This window comes from Tachysurus fulvidraco, chromosome 20 (genome assembly GCF_022655615.1).
Source record: "Tachysurus fulvidraco isolate hzauxx_2018 chromosome 20, HZAU_PFXX_2.0, whole genome shotgun sequence".
NCBI classification, from domain to species: domain Eukaryota; kingdom Metazoa; phylum Chordata; class Actinopteri; order Siluriformes; family Bagridae; genus Tachysurus; species Tachysurus fulvidraco.
In genome coordinates, this window is record NC_062537.1 from 4,675,748 (window position 1) to 4,696,769 (window position 21,022).

General features: G+C 38.7%; 1 protein-coding gene across 2 annotated transcripts in view; it reads left to right on the forward strand.

Moving 5' to 3' along the window:
• Positions 1-21,022, forward strand: part of cntnap3 (contactin associated protein family member 3) — a 113,329-nt gene that overhangs the window by 13,564 nt on the left and 78,743 nt on the right. For both annotated transcript variants that reach the window (XM_027139321.2, XM_027139320.2), the window contains exon 2: positions 8,247-8,357. In XM_027139321.2, the coding sequence (XP_026995122.2) occupies positions 8,247-8,357 (111 nt within the window). The remainder of the gene's footprint in view (positions 1-8,246; positions 8,358-21,022) is intronic.

Below are 21,022 nucleotides of genomic sequence, written 5' to 3' on the forward strand. Positions count from 1 at the left end.
GTAGTTTTTACACAAGGGACCATCGAGCCAGTCCACATACTCTAGTTGAATAGAGCGGTTAGTAATAATTCAGTTTTCAAAGATTGTGTCGTAAAAGGTTCACTGATAATTCACACACAGTCAGATGTACACCATGATGCTAAGAACGGCACGGTGGTGTAGTTTTTAGCATGTTTGCCTCAGCTCAGAAACCACAAAGACTATCTTGTGTATGAAAACTCATCAGCTTCACCTCTGAAAAGCACAAAAAAAAAATGCTTCCTTGTTTTTATTGTATGTCAAGCGTCTGCCACGCCCTTACAAGTCCCTTTGTAAGTTGTAACCATGATATGATACAGAAAGGCTAAAATTTTCGAGAAAGCATGTTAGTTCGCACTTAGCCTGCAATTTGTCTTGAGCTTCTGAGGTTTTGTTGCAATGTGCGCGTCTCCTTCTGACTGACCGGATTCAAGAATTCAGCAGCACTATTGTGTTTTGAGTGAGAATAAAAGCACCGAAAGGTTTCGGCAGCACACATGCAAATGAATGGCTCGGAGACGAAAAAGATGGCCGCGGTGAGTCAGCACACCAGGGATGGATGTTGGCCTCCAGTGAGTTTACTTGCCACCTTGACTTTCATCTTAAGCATCAGCGCCGTTTTAAAATGACGTCCTCAGAAGCTTATATAAGGATTTTGTTGTGATCTATGCAGAGCAAGGTGCAACAAAGGACTGCATATTTGGGGAACAAAAATAGACTGCTGGAAAGAAAAAGAAAAAAAAAAAAACTCAGGCATTTGATCAAAAGTAACATTAAAAGATTCTCACCGCAGGACACAAAGTTTACCAGCGAGGCCTGTCTCGAGAGATTTAGCCTGTAAAGTTTTGACAGGCTGACCTAGTGCTGAATTATAAATGATGAATACTGCAGCTTTTAGGCTAAAAACATTAAACCCAAACTAGGGGAAAGTGCAGTCACAGTGGAGCTTCATCAGTACAGTCAGTGCTGCAAAACATATATTTTTCAGTCCTAAAGTCCCGAGTAACTCCGCTATGACCTCTCTGTACAACTCGAATGCATAAGTAATATCTAGAGTTCACACCAAAATGTATTCGTTACTTAAATTTCAATTTGATGGATGGATAGCTAATTAACACAAGCACACCAAGCACCGGATATGTGTGAAATGAGGGAGAAAATTTCAAATCACTGCACTAAGTAATTGCAATCATATCGGCTGATTTTCTACTTTATATTACAGACTGGGATCAAAACCAAATGAGAGAAAAAAAGGGGGGAAAAAAAGGAAATGGGATGAGAGTTACTTTGCAGTTTGTAGCATTGTTAGCGAATGAATGCTAACGCTAATGCAAATGACGGACATCCTCCAGAAATTCCACTGATGGTCTGTTTTAATTGAATATATTAATATTAGATTATTAATATCCCTCTACTGTATATTAAATAAATGAATAATCCATCTCAGCTGTTTCTAAAATATCTTTTACAAGGAATGTATTTCCTGGCCCATTTTAGCAAGAATTGTAATGAAATCAAAGCTTGCTAGCTAGCTAGCTAGCATCTGGGAAAAAAGTAACATGGATAATAGCATTCAATCTGCTAGATTTGATAATAGCATCCGTCCTGGCCTTCATATGTTAAAACTTGAATTATTATATTTTATATATTCTACATAGTATCTAAAAAGGTATGTTCATTAATTGTAGGTATTTAATTATTTTCTGAATATCAGGGTAGTTTGTTTTGAGCACAGAATTAGCAAATACCCAAATTGTGGCAACATCCATGCTTCAGTGAATGTTGTGTAACCTAATGGGAAAGGTCATGGAAACGTAACTACAGTACAGTATGTTCAAATGTCTTTTTGTTTACAAATATGTTTTTAAATGTAATGGCACCCCGATAGTGGAATTGTCCTTTTAATGACATCGCATAGTATCAAGACGCTGCTACAGCTTCATTATCTTGCTCCCACTTAGGAGTTTGGGAGCTGCTGATTTCTTCATGTCCTGTAAAAAAAACACAAAGTGTTGCCTTTGATGAGGCTTTGGTACTTCAGGGAATGTCTGACCTTGTGCTGTGGTGTGAGGGCTTGCTCTAAAATCCACCAGAATTACACGAGCATCATGATACAAAGTACTGTACTGCAGAAATACTGTTCTAGAACGCTATTTCAGACGATTCTAGATGATAAGCGAGGCAGAATCAGGTCAGGTCCAGGGGTGTTTCTAGAGTTTGATCAATACTGGAGAACAGACCCCTACTCATGCTACACACAGCAAAAGGGTTAACTTGGCAGTAACCTCTGCTCTGGCATCAACTACTATGTCTTATATCTCATTTATATAAATTATCGTCTGACAGCAAGTCAGGGTTTCTGCGGCGAGAAGCAAAGGGAGGTGGAGCACAGCGAGGGGGACGAGGCGTAGGATTGAAGAGGATGCACAGGATCCTTCAGCTGGTGTTATAATCAGCCTTCAATTTTTCAAATGATGTTAATGATAACGTTCATTGGATAGGAAAGCCTATTTTCAGACTTATCCACAGACTTCATCAGTCAGAGCTTTATCAGAAACATTTTATGGGGCTTGTCAAAATTTGCCCCAGTAAAAAAAAGTCTAGTGAAGCCCAGCCAGCCTTATCCACTCAGCCTTATCCACAAACCCACTAACCCACCACTTCCCACTACGGCCATTCCCCTGACCAAACGTCTCATCCGTTACTCTGTTTCCGTCCACTATATTTGCATCGAAAATACATCAAGAAAGCGCCCGTGTTTTAACTTACTCGTCTTCATGACGCAACTCTAACGATACAAGCTGTATCATGTTGTCATTATGTGTCCTCGCTTTTCAAGCTGACCTTAGTGTGAGTTCCATTCTTCCTCCAGGCAGTCACTCTGAGTTATAACACGAAAGCTGATGCATTTCATCTCGTCATTATGCACAGATCACCTGCTGCTCAGTTGACACTCATTAACTGCCTTGACGTTGTGCATTGTTCAGCCGTATTATACCGTGGACCAGGTATATGTGTGGTCAGAGGCAGGATCAAACAGCGCAGTACCCCAGTGAAAAGCTCTGTGGCTGACAGCGCTCAGCAAGGGAGTGTGGACTGTGAATTAAAATATTAAGTAGAAAGAGACAGAATTAACATAACATCACTGCCTGAGTCATGGAAAAGGCAAGCTATCTTACATATCCTAGAGCCTCAGAGCTTTAGAGCCTCAGAGCTTGGAGATTCATAACTCTTCTGATTTGTTCAATCAAAGTCAAAGCTAAAAGTTGCCTCTGTAGTCGTTATGGACAAACTGGTGGTGCAAATATTTTCTTTCTAAGCACCGGATATTAATAATAACTTGGAGCTAGGATAGCATTGACATTTGAGCAAAAGATCAAAATCGGTGGTCAGGACATGAATATTTATTCATTCATCTTTAGTAACTTTATCTTTTGGTGGAACTCTAATGGTGACTAGGAGCAGGAGGTTGAAATTGCAATCAGAAATTACTTCTAGTAGCATATTGTATTTGTATATATCTCTATTCATTTACAAACCATTTTAAAGAATTTGTATAGAAGTTTGAAACGAACAGCTTCAACATGACATGATATCACATTGACATCACCTGAAAGGTTAATGACTGTAAATACTGCATGTATAGGACTTTGTTTGTAAATTACACGTAATTCAAACTGAATTTTTTAACCCTCACTAAGTGAGCCGCAATACGGTTTTGCCTATTGTTCAGGATCCTTTTTAACTATGTGAATCCAGAGCATGTCCATGGAACGTTGAACATGAGTCAGGAATTCACCAAGAACACCAATCCATCACCAATGATTATCAACTGCATGTAAAGCTGTTATTTCATATCCACAAGACAAATCTTTTCACTTGTTGCTTCACTCCGCATTGTCCTTGTTATAAAACCAATAATAATTGTTGGCACATTGTTATCCATCTTAAAGGCAGAACGTTTAGAAGTTTTGAAGCAAACGAACCAAAGGCGTTAATGAATTATGGAGAACATTTCCCCCACCATGTAAGCACCATCATCATTATCTAATAGACACTGCCTGTCTTTCTGAAGGTCATGTCCCAATTCATTTATGATCTGATGGACATGAGACTCCATTAGTTCCCATTTTTGGACAGGTGAAGTTTCACAACATTGCATCATGAAGCAGAATCTGTCTCTATTTTATCTGTATTAAAGCATTGCTCATTATTATAAAACTAAATGCTTGGGTCCTTCATCACCAACCTTGTGGTGGTGTGAACAACTTCAAAGATTTATTCAGCTCACTTTGCTTTGAAAGAACACGTCACCTGTAATGGCACCAATCAAGCATATGGACTGACTCGTCCAAAGATTTCCTTGCTTTATTCTTGGGTTAGAGTTTGTGTGAAGTTTCAGATGTCTTCTCCTTGACCTTGGATCCACTGGTTACTGAAGCTAAATGGATGGATGGATGGATGGATGGATGGATGGATGGATGGATGGATGGATGGATGGATGGATGGATGAATGAATGAATGAATCCCATCAACGTTGTATTCTAGGATTGGTCTCTGGGTCTGACAGTTACTGAAGCTGAAGGAATGAATGAAGAACTGCCATTACAGCCAATTCTTTCTTCATGACCAATATTTCAAGGATTGGGCAGTGGATCCATCAGTTACTGAAGCTGAATGAATGATGATCTGCCATCCTGTCCAGGACATACTCTCACTTCCTTCTCAGTAGTCCTGCCTTTGGGCTCCAGAACCACTGAAGCATCAATGGCATCAATGAATGAATCAATGAATGAATCAGCACCCATGCAGGTTTTATTCCCACTTCATGTTCAGTATTTCCAGGACTGGGCTTCAGGGAAACTGATTACTAAACCCGAGTGAATGAATTAATGAAGAACTGGAATACAACACAAGACAAAATAAAATAATAATAACAGCCTCTCACAATGGAACAAAATACAACCATTCCATAAGAAATCAAGGTCACAGTGGATGCAGAGCCTATGAGGCATGAGAAATCTTCACTGAGGAATCTCTTAGAGTTCTTGGCATTGGTGAATTCTTTATCCAGTTACATCTTGGTTTAAAGTTGTTGCTGCATTCAAGAGTCTTTACACACAATATTATTCTTGCTTGACATCCTTTCTGCTTGAGCGGACACACATGAAAAACAACACAAAAGAAAAATATCTCATGACACACACCTACTCGAACACACACTCCCACGGCTGATTATTAAGTTATGCAGCTCCAGTTTATTTCTAGTGCTCAGAAAACTACAGCACTATTATTTCTTTCCTCCAGTTTTGTGTATGGAATCCTTTGCTTCCTATAATGTATCCTGATTAAATATAACCTTATTGATAATATGATATCCTTATTCGTAATATTTATGATCCCAACACACACACACATTATTTTTGTTTCCATTTCCATTATTCCGTAAAGCTTTGTTTCCATAGCCTTGAAGCCGTGTGCCTATTTAAAACAATCTGACAAAATAGCTCACTCCTGCAGCTGCCTTTGTGCTTTTTGTGGTTTAAACAACCATCTAAGAGTCTTCACAACCGACGCTACCTTTGGATCACACCTTAGAAATGGATATCAGGTTTCATACAGTGCTTTCCAAACAGCTGGCTCCTTGTGCTGTCGAGTTATCGCTGATACTGCTGGAGCTCCAACAGTTCGTCATCTTCATTTTACATCCTGGGCCTAATTAATGAAATAATGTTAATATGCATCAGAAGCCAATTATATTAATGGTGCCTGACACTATAGGCACAGGGGTTGCTGCTTAAGTCAGGAAAACACCAAGAAGCCCCATTGTGTACGAAAATGAATAAATACAATAAGACATTTATTTAGTGTACATGAAGTTTGCAAAATAATGAGGGTCTTTTTTTCCTATGATTAACAGCAACTGTTAAAGTAATTGTGTGTTTAATGATATTGTAGAGTCACGTTGTTTAATTTTCCCTGGATCGGATTTAAAGTCCTGTTGGTGCAAGTGCTTTATTGTGGTCATCAATTCGATATTATCCTTAATAAACATGATGGTGACCTTTTTATGCAAGTTCCCGAGTTTTAAAGGTTTGATTAAAAGACAGAAATAAGCGGATAATTTTGCAGGATATTAGTGAGATAGTACTAACTAGCCACCATTAGCCACTTCTATTAATTATTGAAACTTTGCATTATCAGGAGTAGAGGAGCATAAATTACATATTCATTATCTATGCACTAAATGAAAGTAAAAGCTTAGATGTGTTTGCTCAGTCCCTTATTATGCTTGTTATGCAGCTCAGCAGCTAGCGTTTTAACTCGAAACAAGCACAAGATGAGCTAATGTGCATTAATATACTGTGGAAAATAAAATCCCTGTGAGGGGGCGACTTTATGCTAGCGTTGTCTTCATCCTCTGCTGATAATGTCACTCGACAAGAGAAACCAGGAGTGACTGCATGTGCTAGTATTAGAGTTTAGTCTTTTATAACAGGGTTTGTGCTGCACAGTTATCTGACTTTGAAGCACAGTTTTATCTGCTTATCTTATGTTGTAATGCGGTATTTACCTGTTAATTCTAGCACTGTGCTAATTCATATAATATTAGCTGTCAAAATGCTAATTGTGCTTCAGTAATAATAAACAATATTACAAAAAGCAAATGGTTGTTAATTAGCATTATAGCACACTCACTTTTACTTCATAACAGTTTTAGATAGTTGAATAGTCCTGTCTAATGTTTAATAATAATAATAATAATAATAATAATAATAATAATAATAATAATAATAGCAAATACTTCTGGCGATGATTAGCAACATATTTCGCTTTGCTAACTGGTACTTTATAAATGCTAACAATGCTAAAAAAAATTAGCTGTGGAAATATTTTACTAGTTTCATAAGCTAATAAGTTTAGCATTATTTTATAATTAGCATTATAACAGTATGGCTAGATAATATTAAGTGAATTGTAATAACCAGTCATGATTGGCTGGAGGAAGTTAGGTAATATGTCACATTTTTCATAGTACAGGGTTTTTCTGGCATTGTAATATTGTGATTATGCTAATCAGCTAGCATTATTTTTTATTGATTATTTACCACACAATATAGCTTTTAGCAGAGATGTTGTATAGAGAAGTGGATTACAAAGTTATCTGTGATGTTAAATGATATGTGTAATTGATTATTTCAGAAACTAGGCTGTGGCTCAGTTAGCATTATACAAAAGAAACAATTAGCTTGCATTATTTATTAGCCAGATTAGCCGTTAAGTATAGAACGTGCCACTGTAATGATGGGGATACTTTAGAGAAACAGGATGCGTACAGTTTGTTTGTGTGGTAATGTGGTATGATGTCATGCCAATTTATCTTTTGAAGCAGATAAAACTTGGGTATTATTAACGCAGGAACTAATATTTCAATTAGCAGAAGGCAAAAAACACCCACAAATGACCATGTGTTGTTGCTCAAATCATGCGTATTTGAAGAGGTTACCGATTTGTGCTAAATGATTAAATTTCACGACTGTTTATCAATTTTGAAATTGAAACCTGCTGTCCATAATTATATTTAGTGATTTTTCTGGTGCTAAATTGTCAGCCTGTGCTGTTGTTTTCCCTGTAACACGTTAGCGGTTGTTGGGAATGTTGCAAATATTTGAAAATATATTTCTTTTATATTTTTCTATTATATATTCATTTGAGAAGTTACCGGGTTAGCACACGTTAATCCTGGATATAATTTACCTCAGAGGTTCAACCTTCATACATTTCGCTACAAAGTTACATAAAAAAAAAATCATGTTTTTTCAAGCTGCCATGTTTGTTTTTAGCAACAAGCTAGCTAGCTGTGAGTGGAATTTCCCTTGGCTGGTGCACCATATTAAATAAGTGGCTATCTGTGTGTTAATTGAACTGAATGATTATTTGAGTTTACAGAATCATAAATCTGATTTTATCTTAAAGATTAAAATTGGTATTTTTTTTACGGCTGATGTGAACAGCCATGTTGGATTTCACGTCAAATAAAGACCTTTGAGGCCAAAGCACTTTCTTTAAGTTTTTCAAGTAGTCGGGAATTATGAGTTTAAGCTAAAGCATCGCTAATCAGATTTAACAATTAATCGAATGATTGTTCAAATCCTGGACAGCCTACACAATGGCATTATGTACTTATTGAGTAACTAATGTCTTTTCTCTAATATCTTGTCTCTAAGATGGCTGCGACAGTCCACTGGTGTCCAATCTCCCGCAGTCAGCTTTCAGAAGTTCATCTCAGCTGTCAAACAGCCATGGACCAGGCTACGCCAAACTCAACAGGAGGGATGGTGAGTACAGGGTTACTGTGTAGCTCTGGTTATTAATGGCACACTTTCAGCTCCATCGCAAAGCGTTTCACTCAGCCAGGTTCATTTGACACTTTCCTAACAGTCACTCAAGGTGAACGATTACGGGTGTGTGCGTGTGTTTAAGCTCTGAAACATTTCTCAGTTTATCTGAAGCAATGATGGACTTTGCTCAAGGTTGCCTTTTCCTTATATATAGAAACACGTTCGATCTTCTTGCTTGAGTATGAAGTGTAGAGAGGACAGGAGCCACTTCAGTTGAGACTGCTTCAGTTTCACAGATTGCATCATGCGTTGCACAGACATGTGAATACTTCACCAGGAAATCGGGCCACAAGTGAAATCCTGCAGTGTTCATTTAAAACTAGTTTAAAAAAAAAAAAAACTGAAATCATAGGAGGCTTTATTTAGTGTGTCAAACATCAAATGGTTTGCAGTTAACAAATATCTTTACTGTTTTGTCATCTAGGTAGTGGAATAAACTTCCCCTAGATTCTAGTGTTTAAAGACTTACCTCTACCTGAAGCACTTTAACTAGCGCTCTTGCTAGATTTAATCCCAAAAGAGTGTAGAAACTGATGGTATTCTTAAAGGTAGGGTCTCCGTTGTTTGAGAAATGCTTCAGAAAACTGAGTCTGGACGTCAAACAAAACAAAAATCAAAACATTTTGTAGCCAATGAACAGAAAGGGGCGTGTCTTGTCGATATGGGCGGAGAGAGTGTTCAGTGTGCGTGTGTGACATTAGCAGAAAGCGGTTTTAACATTGACATGTCGGAAAAAACAAAGAAAGAAAGCGAAGAAAGGCTTACGATAAGGCAAGAAGTAGGACGTGTTAATATAGGATCAGCTTTCCAGCGCTGGAGAGAACTGAAGGAGCAGGAACAGCGTTTAGCTCTGGAGTTATTGACTCGGGAAATTCCAATCTGTGAATATGCGGCCAAGTTTACTTAAGTCGACGAGGCGCTTTTTTCCTTCTCGATAGGTGAGTAACGTTGGTTTTGCTTTGTTTCAGAGAAATAATATATGCCTTTGTCCTTTACATGATTATGCTTGTGTGTCATTTTTGCTTGTTTGTTTATCTGCAATCGTATTGTTCTTCCCTTCAGCTATGATAAAGACACATTTCTTTCTATTAGTTGCCTGGGTTTAGTTGCCACACGTATGTATGTGTGGGCGGAGCTATCAATACAGGGGTGGGACCCATTTGGGTTAGGGGCGTGTTTGTTTTGGTGATTTCAAATGTCAACATTGGCTTTCAAAAATCGGAGACCCTGCCTTTAATAGAGAACCTATTTATGGACTTTTGTTGAATTGAGCTCAACAGTGCCTCCAGTGGATAATAATAAAACACCACCACCACAGAATAGTATAAAAAGCAGGCCTGATTTTCTTTCTAGACTAGACTCCTGCAGTCTGCTGACTTAAATATACACCTTTACCAACCCCAACCTTTTTATTTTTTTTAACATTCACTATAAGCAATAGAAAGCAGTCAGTCATCACGCCATCTCTCGCTACTCAGTGTCTTATTAGCGATTATTTCATGGTGCACTTAGAGAGTACCTCAAAATTGGGCGCGTGTTGTTTTAGTCCATTTGCAAACCGAGCCGTTTTGGGTCTCCGGGTGAATACAACTCCCTTATTATCAATCCCTGCAATGAGGTGTAAAGGCATTTGCTGAATAGCAGTAATGACTCCACCAAACACTCTCTGCATTAGTGTATGGACTCAGCTCTTTTTCCATCACCCAGTCTATAATTGCATTATGTATACGTGTTTCTAGGTGTGTGTCAGAAATTCTGAAAATGTCACTGACTTCAGGTGGGAGGGAGGCGTAATTAATTTTGCCTGCGGACACCGTGCTTTTAAAAGCATCTAGTTGTGTTTCAGGGCTGCTTCCAACCAGTCGATTTCTGGCTAGTGAGCACTATTCCTATTTTCTTACACACACACACACACACACACACACACACACACACACACACACACACACACAAACTCTCCACGGGATGAAGCAGCACACTTCAAAGGCAGGTCTCTGCAATGCTGCTGAAAAAAACAAAATAGGTTACCGCCACCTTTTCCTCCGTAGCCATGAATTTCCTGGCTGGAGGCTTCTGCTAATGCTTTACTAAACTCATGGCCGATGATCATGCTGTTCCTAGAAAGCTAGCATTCCTCCGAAAGCAGTTGTTTCCCTATAAATTGTGTAGAAAGGACGATTTGTGTCTGGAAAGGAGTTGCTGGTCATTGCTCTAGGCATTTTGCTTGCATGAATTGAACAATAAAATCCAGTAAAACTATATAGCAAATAAACATGTTTGCTTCGGGGCAATATGAAAAAAATTTCTAATAAATATTGTGTGATATTCTTGAGAATCGGTGTTTGTTTCCACATAAACTAGTGTTTGTTTTTTGCAAATGTGAAGTGATTGATGTATTCTATTAAATGGTGCATACATTTTATTTTCTTAAATTTTTTTTCCAAGAAAAAAACAAAAAAAAATACATTAATATATATGACATCAGAAACACCCTCATGTCCTCTTCGTGCTCATATTTGTGGGACACAAACACACACACACACACACACACACACATACACACACTTTCTGGAGTCCCAATTTGTCCCAATTTATTCCTAAATCTCAGTGGTGTATCTAGCATTAATCAAGGCTGTCAGAAATTACAAAACAAACTAATAATAATTCATATCTTGCATATTGTTTATATTAGTTATATTAGGCGAGTGGTGAGGAAGAGTGGACATGCTAACAAGCTCCTGTTATACGAAGCTGTGTAATCGTAGGTGTCTGTGTTAATGCACTTCACTAGCTAACTATCTTGCTATACTGTGTTAGCTAACAATGTTCTGATTTTTTGTTCAACCCCTTATTTTACTGAATAGCCAAAATTGTTTGGTTTTTCTGCAGAGTTTTTTTTTTTTCTACCTACTTGCGTATCATTTCATTTTTAACCTTACTAGCAGTGCAGTAGCTTTCTAAGGTGCTTTTACTCGATTTCGATGCAGGTGAATTTATGCTAAATATAACTAAACACTGCTAAATGTTCCTCTAAGTACTTTACTTAATGAGCAGTTCCTATATAAACACTAATATATGATGATGATGATGATGATGATGATGATGATGATGTCGTCGTTACATTGTTGCTATGCTTCACGGTAGGTGTTTTGCGGTAAGTTAACAAAAACACTTTCGTTTTATTAGCATGTATCCTGAAATCCTACTAAATACTTTACAAAATACAAAAAATACTCTCAATTAAATATATTATTAAATTCTCTACAAAATTACTACTTACTCTTAAGTACAAAAGTGCTAATTCTACAAGGAAATCTCCTAAATATCCAACCAAATACAATTTAATGTTCTACTAATAACTTAATACTTAGTAAATACTGCATCAAATCCCATTAAATACTCGACTAAAAGATATTAAATATTCTACTAAGTTTGTAGAAAATAGCCAGAGCCTCAAACTACCAAAAAATTATAAAATACTACCAAATGCTTGAATAAATACTACTAAATATCCCACCGAACACTCTAGCGTTAACTCTAGCAAACACCACCAAATCCTATTAAATCCTCTAGTAAAAGTAGTAAATATTATAGACCTTTCTACGAAGGAAGTCTATAGATGTTCAAATAACAGTTAGATATGAGCGTGTTGTTTTCTCCTTACTCTTGTCATCTTAAATCACTTAATGCAGCCCTTCTTCTCTAAATCTCCTTGAGTCTTGTTTTTGCTAGTCTTAGTTGCTGTACTTAAGTCGTATTCTTTTTAATACTCTGTCCAAAACTTTCTCTTCACTGCATTTTTCAGCCACTACATGCATTGTTTTGTTTCTCTGTTTAATCATCGTGAAAGTGACAGCAAGAACGAGACCTGAGGTTGGAGGAAACCGGAGAACCCTGAGGAACCCCATGTAGACACAGGAGTGACAAGAACATGCTGACTGAGGAAAATAATCAATAAAGAAAATAATCAATTAATAATGGTGCTTTCGTTCGACTGTTAAGACTACCAAGCACTTTATTTGCTTTCTCACCGAAGTAGTCGGGTGGAAAATATCAGGAACCGTTTCAGGTGGTGTCTCTATGAGAGCCAAAAACAAACAAACAAAAAAAAGGGGAAAAAACGATAATAGTTGATGTTATTAAAACCCATTAGAGAGATTTATATTTGTTTATCTACTGGTTTACAATAAGAAGAACAATGATGGCTACAACCATAACAAGCTACTTACAGTATTTCTGTCAGGACCATTTGGTCAAATGAGAATTTATTAGGTGATAGCATACAGTTAGTGTTGGCGGTATGGTTCTGTTTTGGCAAATGATAAAAGAATTAATGGATAAATAAATAATTAAATAATTAGAGCGATGGAGAGAGAGAGAAAATATGTGGAGATTTAAGACATAAACTGGTACAACAAAGACGGGTTCCGGCATTGGTGCGGTCGGGATTGGAGGAGGGAGTTTAAGTCGCAGCAGCGGCGACGCGCTAGAAAGCGGCTCAATGAATGGGAATTTAAATGGTCGGGTAATATGGATGATGTAACCGGATTGGTGCGCGTCGTGGACTGCTGATTAACAGCTGATGCATGCTTGACGACGTGGCCTGCCAGAACTAACGCGAAGCTTAATATTTGTAGATGAAATTGGCTAGTTTTGTCTCTGTGTTCGTTTTTTTTTTTTTTAAGAAACTATCACGTCAAGGTGATGGTTTGCTGTGCATTTTTGGTACACTGAAGGGATCTCGTGTTCGAGAGAGAGGAAGGTCTTAAATGTCCGACTCTCTGATCAGCGCCCTGACTACTGAACCAGGGTGCTGATTGAGATGTCGACAATTAACACTTTTCTTTTGTTGTTTTATTTTCATTTAGAAAATTTTAGTCGTTTGTAAAGGTTTGGGGGAAACAATTATTTTTCAATGAGACAAAAATGCTAGAGGATCTTTTACGAATGAAAACGATCCATCAAAAACGCATGTGTTGCCATATTTTTGTACAGTAGTTATAGGATTTTAGGTGAATATAAAGGCTTGCGGTTATCTACGTCATGTTTGATCACTCTTTTTCACTCATCACCTCTGATTGGTCAGACAGGAGTTCTGGGACATGTAGTATGGACTCAAAAAAAATTGTTTAAAAAGTCGACAGGTTGAAATTGTCAGCTTTTGCGATGTAAAAGAAAAAAAAAATCAGCTATGATGAATTAGATCATTTTCTACCTTAAATCTGATTTGAACAACCGAAAACAATTCAAGTGAAAAAAACAAGTGAAAAAGCTTGCTGTGTCCTGGTTGTGTAGGTTTTCACATCTCTTACCCAATACCTTCTACTAATAATACAACCCTCAGGCTTTTTGGGTAAAAGTCGACCGACTTGGTGATTTTATCTCATGCTTTCTTGCATGTTCCAGATCTATCAAACTGTGAGGGGATCTTCAGCACGCAACCCTCTTGAGTCCATGATTCCTTCTGTGATTCCTTCTGTCTTGACTAGAGCCCCAGTCCTAGCTGAAGAGAAGCAGCTCCATAGTACGATGCTGCCACCACCATGTTTCACTGTGTGGGCAGTTTTTGAACCGTCTTTAAGAGATGACATATTTGCCACATGGTTTGGGGTGATTAATTGAGCTTCTTTCTACCAACCATGAGCCCATATTCCTTAGTTCATAGCCAATATGATTGGCATTACATTACATGAGACTGTTGTCACCAGGACTTGCCAAATATTCCTGCAGCTTCTTTAATGTTGCTTTAAGCCTCTCTAAGTTTTATCCTTTCATCATATTTGGACGGATGTTTTTAGAGTGGCAGACCAATTATTCGAGGTAAATATAGACTTGACTCAAGGAGATCAAATGCTGCCTTCTTCTTCTTTTCCTCCTCCTCCTCCTCCTTCTCTTCCAGTTGTACAGAATGAGACGGGCAGTCGAACATTTAACCCCCTAGCACCACGGACTTCTTTCTCTTAGACATGGCTATTAGCAAATGCTGTTTAACATTTAAAATGATAATATCTATGCCATGTTATAGTCACTATATGACACTATGGTGTCTGAAATATGAAAACAGACTGAACTATAAGATCGGATTTGGAAGTGAAATTATCTTTTAATTAGAATCTTTCTTTTCTGAGTGATCCCTGTAGAGATAATTGTTCTGAAATGGGTCTACTCCATACTCTAGTGTTTCGTCAGCCCATGCTGCTTAATTTCAAGGGAGTAATAGTCATATTATAAAAAAGAAAAAAGAAAAAAAAGAAAAAAGGTGCATTTTCTTTCTAGAATTGTCTTTCACCACATTACAGATTAAATTTTTAATGTATTTGTATTGCACTTTTCACAATTGACATTGTCTCAAAGCAGCTTTACAGAACATAAACACAGAAAAAAGGTTATTATAAAGAATAATATATAAGATTTATATAATACAAAATTCAAAGATTAATAATAGATATATTTAAATGCGTTTGTATTTATCCCCAATGAACAAGTCTGAGGTGACTCAGGTGACTGTGGGGAGGAAAAAACCCTTGAATGGTAAAGGAAGGAACCTTGAGAGGAACCAAAGGACTCAAAGGGGAACCTCATCCTCATATGGGTGACACTGGAGGGTGTGATTATAAATATACAGTCTGATAAATGTTTTAATGATGATGAGATTGTTGTCCTTAAAGACCACATGGAGTTGGCATTTCATCTTTAGTACCAGCACAGAAAAATAAAAAAATGTCCCAAAGCTATCGTTGGGAATACCTTTGGGCCATCATTGCAAAAATCTTCTATAATTTCACTTAGATAGATAGATATCACAATTTTGGAGGTTTGGCCAGAACACAGGGTCAGCCAGGATGCAGCACCACTGGAGCAGTAAGAGTTAAGGGCCTTGATCAACGGCCCAACAGTGGCAGCTTAGTAGTACTGGGACTTGAACCCTGATCCTCCGATCAACAATCCAGAGCCTTAACTACTTGAGCCACCGCTGTCCTTTAATAAATAATAATGTGCTCCCATCGTTTGTCTTTATATCAAACGTCAGCCACAATTTTCAGTGTGTCTTCTTTTAGATGTTGTTTTGTCGCAGGATACACCAGATTTTTCCGCCTTTCAGAAAATTATGCTAAGATTTGCACTTAACTGTGTCTAAAAGACAGCTCTAAGAAGGGTAAAGATTGACGAGCAGAGCAGAGCAGCGCAGGGTCAGACTATAAACCATTTTCCCTGTCATCACTAAGCGCTTTATCCTGGTCAGGGTCATGGTGGATCTGGAGCCTCTCCTGAGAACACTGCATGTGAGGTGTGAGTGCACTCTGGATGGACCGGCAGTCAGTGAACACCACATTCACACCTAGGGGCAATTTAGAGTTGCCAATTGACCTGCCACATCGATATCTCAGGATCGACTCGGGGAGCCTCGAGCCGTGAGGCGGCCGAGCTTCATGCTGCACTGCTGTTCAGCCCTTAGCTGTATTTAGTCATTAGCTGAATTTGCATTTGTTAATATCATCATAGGAAAGTCACAGTGACTCACTGCGACCGTCGTGTCGGTAGCGTAACACGTCTAGCAGTCGAGCTTGTCACAGGGTATTTTATCCCATAGTCCTTCTCAGATTTTAGCTTTAGGGTTTTCTACATATCCTGTATCAACCACAGGGTGGCTTCATATCTGTAGGCTTTTTTTTTTTTTTTATCAAATGCCAAAGCTTTAGCCCAGTACATTCTCCTTAACCCAGTGTGTAGACACAGACATTACAGAGTTATAAAATGTTCTCCAGTAGTACAGAATTACTCTTTTCAGGTCTCAAGCATGTGCAGGTGGAAAAGTGGTAAATTATTGATGAGAGCATGGGCAGTTCATTAGAAACACATCTGCTCTTTAGGAGAACGCTGTTTGCCATGCCAGGCTTTCGTCAAGGATGATTTACCAGCTTCTGTAAAAGGGCAAAACGTTTTTTGTGTGTGTGGGTTTTTTTTTTTTTAAATATCTTGCTTCTTGTGGAATTACACATATTAAACCAATGCTTGGTTAAAATATTTTTAAGATGACCACAATTCCCTTAAATCTTTTATTTGATGTTTTCCGAATAAGATGTCCCCACACATTTATCAAGTCCCTTCCAAAGTGGGCCGACATGGGCCACGGGGTCGGGTGATTTGCCGCCACAAATTGATCTTTGTCCATTTCTCACCAGCTTAGAGATTAAATGTCAGAGCTGGTTTGCGTGTGTGGGATCAGGTGACAAAATATGGCAACGTGGATGACTAAAGGGCCATGGGAGCACCGCTCAGCTGCCCTCATCCACGACCCGTTATTAACCCTAATTGCTTTGCTCACCCGCTGGAGCAGCTTCTGATCGCTCTGTTCAGAGAAAGATACCACAAAAGCCAAGAGTTTATTATACTTTTTAACAGAGAAGTAATGAAGCTCATTTTCAATGCAGTTATTGCACCTTAATTTCTATTTAAAGTGACGCTGGAATTTAAAAGACTGCTGGAATAATTCTTTCTTAATGAAAATGATTCGAAAAGCTAGAGGAATTTTTTTTATTATTATTTCTTTTGCTTTAATGTTCTGAGGAGAATGAATTGTGATCGCAAATCTTTTTTTTTTTAAAACATCATTAAGAATAAAGGAGAAAAAACAGATAGAAAGGCCACGCTTGGCATCATCCGGATACAATCACACAATCGCTAGATAGAAAAAATGCTTCACCGCAGAACGTTTTGCAAAGTGCACATCCTGTTTAATGACTAATAAATAATTTAGATAGCTAGCATATTATGTAAACAGTGAGACAAAACTATTTCCTTTAGATCTGTTGCTATTTTATATAGAATGTATATATTAGAACTTATCTACATAATTAATATACTCATGAAACAGTGGCTTTACACAAAAAAGTATGAACATTGTAAGCAATATAAAACTCTTTCAGTTGAAGACGATGCGAGTTGTTGTAAGCATCTGTAGAAGATACCCAGAAGTAGAATCTAGCCTCTGTATTGCACCATTGCAAATGTTACCCATGCCAATGTCTGGCTGAGCAGTTACATCACATTCCGGGGAAAAAAAAATCAAACCTTTACACACACTGACATCATAAACGTGGGTTAAGATTCAGTCCCTGGAGTTGATGGAACCCTGTGTTTTCTAGAGTTACACCAGAACAGAGTTTGGGTTATTTAAAGGTTTGTAGTCGGTTGGTTGATCAGTCAAGTGGGCACTTAATTGGAATGTAGGTGCCAGAGTTGGTGAAAAGTACTGAAATTTCTTGTAGCTATGAGACAGGTTGCCAACACTATGTATAAATATGACATATATACAGTAAATATGGTCTGAGAAATATTAAGGATCATTGTGCATGTCCAGGTCACATCTGCTTTTCTTAGTCAAGGTTGCAGGGAGTTTGGAGCCTATCCCAGGAGACTTGGAGCAGAAGGTGGGGGACCTCCCTGGACAGGATATACACATATACTCATTAACACACTGCAGAATACAGATGTAGAGATGCCAGTGCATGTCATTGGACCGAGGGAGGACAACGGTGTACCATGTGCTTGGGTAGGCAGCAGGACTATGCCACCACACACCCCCCTCGGAACAATCAATTTGAATTCAAGTGTCTTCAGGATGAGTGGGTTTGGTTCTAATCATTGTTAAGTTTGGATATGAAAACTGCATCAAGTTGTCAGTGTAGTACAGTAAGTTATGAGCTGTAAAATGCAAATAGATGTGAACAGATTCCAGATCGTCAAAATAAATTGCAGCAACCACATACAGTACTACAGCCTGGAAGAGTACAGATCCTCGGAGTATGAGGCACAATTTGTTGTCAGGTCCTAAGATGAGGGTGACTGCACTTTCTCTAGTTAGGATGCTGATGCTGAATTTTAAAAGCCCAAGGCTCTGCCTTTCTGTTTACTCTTCTGTAACTCCTGCGTCTGTCCCCTCCTTTTTTCACTATCTACTCATCTCTCAATAATGAGCAAAGGTCAACGTGTTTGCTCTCCCCCTCGTTTCAGTGTCAGAGGCAGCATCTGTGAGCAAAGTATTACGATTGGCCTTTCGGTGCTGTCCTAAATGCCAAAACAGCCTTGTTATTCCACCATAAATATATCTAACCAGTATAAACAGTGAACTGTGAATGAACACTGCATCCTGATAAGGGTTGGTATAATGCCGGAGAACATGACAGTGAGGTCTGTGCCATATGCAAATAAATTGTGTGATTAATGGACTTGTCAGGCCTCACATGTTTTAAACATTGGAATGGTACAGTACATCAGCACAAATTAGCTACTTTCTCCAGTGCATTTCTGGTTGACCAGAACTCAGCAGTGGTCATTCAAACTGGTAATATAGTTTCATTAAAGCATGTAATTTAGTACAGGAAATCTGTACAGTGATTACAGCAAAATATAACTACTGTAATGGGAGATTAATTCGCCAGGCTACCAAAATGTATCTACACCCTGTGCGTTGGATTATCTCATAGGGAGGATTAATCAAGAGCATCTTGCACACTTCCTCAGACATTCTGGATTTGGTGGGATTGGTCCAGAATATGTAGATGGGTTGGTCTAATTAAGAGTGTGTGCAAACATAGGATGGATTAATCAAAAGTATCTGTGGAGGTAGCTGGGATTGCAGATAGAGTCTATAGATGCTGGTTGTATTGGTCATGAATAGGATAGGGGACTGGTTATTAGTGTCTTCAGGAGTAGGTGTGATTGGTTAAAAGTGTCTGTGGAAATTGTTGGATTTGGTCACAAACGTCTGTGGAAGTGTTTGAGATTGGTCAAGAGTGTCTGAGGAAGGAGAATGAATTGGTCAAGAGTGTCTGTGGAAGTGTCTGGTGACCAATCCCAGACACTTCCACAGACACTGTTGACCAATCCCAGACACTTTCACAGACATTGTTGACCAATCCCAGACACTTCCACAGACATTGTTGACCAATCCCAGACACTTCCACAGACATTGTTGACCAATCCTAGACACTTCAACAGATATTGTTGACCAATCCCAGACACTTTCACAGACATTGTTGACCAATCCCAGACAATTTCACAGACATTGTTGACCAATCCCAGACACTTTCACAGACATTGTTGACCAATCCCAGACACTTCCACAGACATTGTTGACCAAATCCCAGACACTTCCACAGATATTGGTAAACAATCCCAGACACTTCCACAGACATTGTTGACCAAATCCCAGACACTTCCACAGATATTGGTAAACAATCCTAGACACTTCCACAGACATTGTTGACCAAATCCCAGACACTTCCACAGATATTGGTAAACAATCCCAGCCACTTCCACAGACATTGTTGACCAATCCCAGACACTTTCACAGACATTGTTGACCAAATCCCAGACACTTCCACAGATATTGGTAAACAATCCCAGACACTTTCACAGACATTTTTGACCAATCCTAGACACTTCAACAGATATTGTTGACCAATCCCAGACACTTTCACAGACATTGTTGACCAATCCCAGACACTTCCACAGACATTGTTGACCAATCCCAGACACTTCCACAGACATTGTTGACCAATCCCAGACACTTCCACAGACATTGTTGACCAATCCTAGACACTTCAACAGATATTGTTGACCAATCCCAGACACTTTCACAGACATTGTTGACCAATCCCAGACACTTTCACAGACATTGTTGACCAATCCCAGACACTTCCACAGACATTGTTGACCAATCCCAGACACTTCAACAGATATTGTTGGCCAATCCCAGACACTTTCACAGACATTGTTGACCAATCCCAGACACTTTCACAGACATTGTTGACCAATCCCAGACACTTCCACAGACACTGTTGACCAATCCCAGACACTTCCACAGACATTGTTGACCAATCCCAGACACTTCAACAGATATTGTTGGCCAATCCCAGACACTTTCACAGACATTGTTGGCCAATCCCAGACACTTCCACAGATATTGGTAAACAATCCCAGACACTTCCACAGACATTGTTGACCAATTCCAAACCAATGTCTGTGAACATGTCTATGATTGGTCAAGAATGTCTGAGGAAGGAGAATGGATTGGTCACCAATGTTTGTGGAAGTGTCTGGGATTGGTCACCAATATCTGTGGAAGTGTCTGGGATTAGTTACAAATGTCTGTGGAAGTGTCTTGGATTGGTCAACAATGTCTGCGAATGTTTCTGGGATTGGTCACCAATATCTCGGGAAGTGTCTGGGATTGGCCAAGAGTTTGAAGAAGGTATTAAACGGACTCTCTCAATTTCTAACGTGGTACTTCTTTGGCCTATTCTAGATATTGTGGACGAGTTCAAGTTTTTCACATTACACCACCTCATCCCATCTGAGCTAGCCAGCTTCTCTTCATTTCAGCATGATTTAAGAGGCAATATGTATGGTGTGGTTATGTTCTCCCCTTTGGGGTTTATGCTTCTTCCTTGGTAGAGAAATCTATAGCATACATAATGTGCTGTTCTTTTCATTGTCCATGCATCGATATCATGAGATGATAAAATGACTGAGGTCCTGATCACAAGAGTAAGCTAAAACAGCATGTTCTCTACTTCACTGACATTTGCTGCCAATTT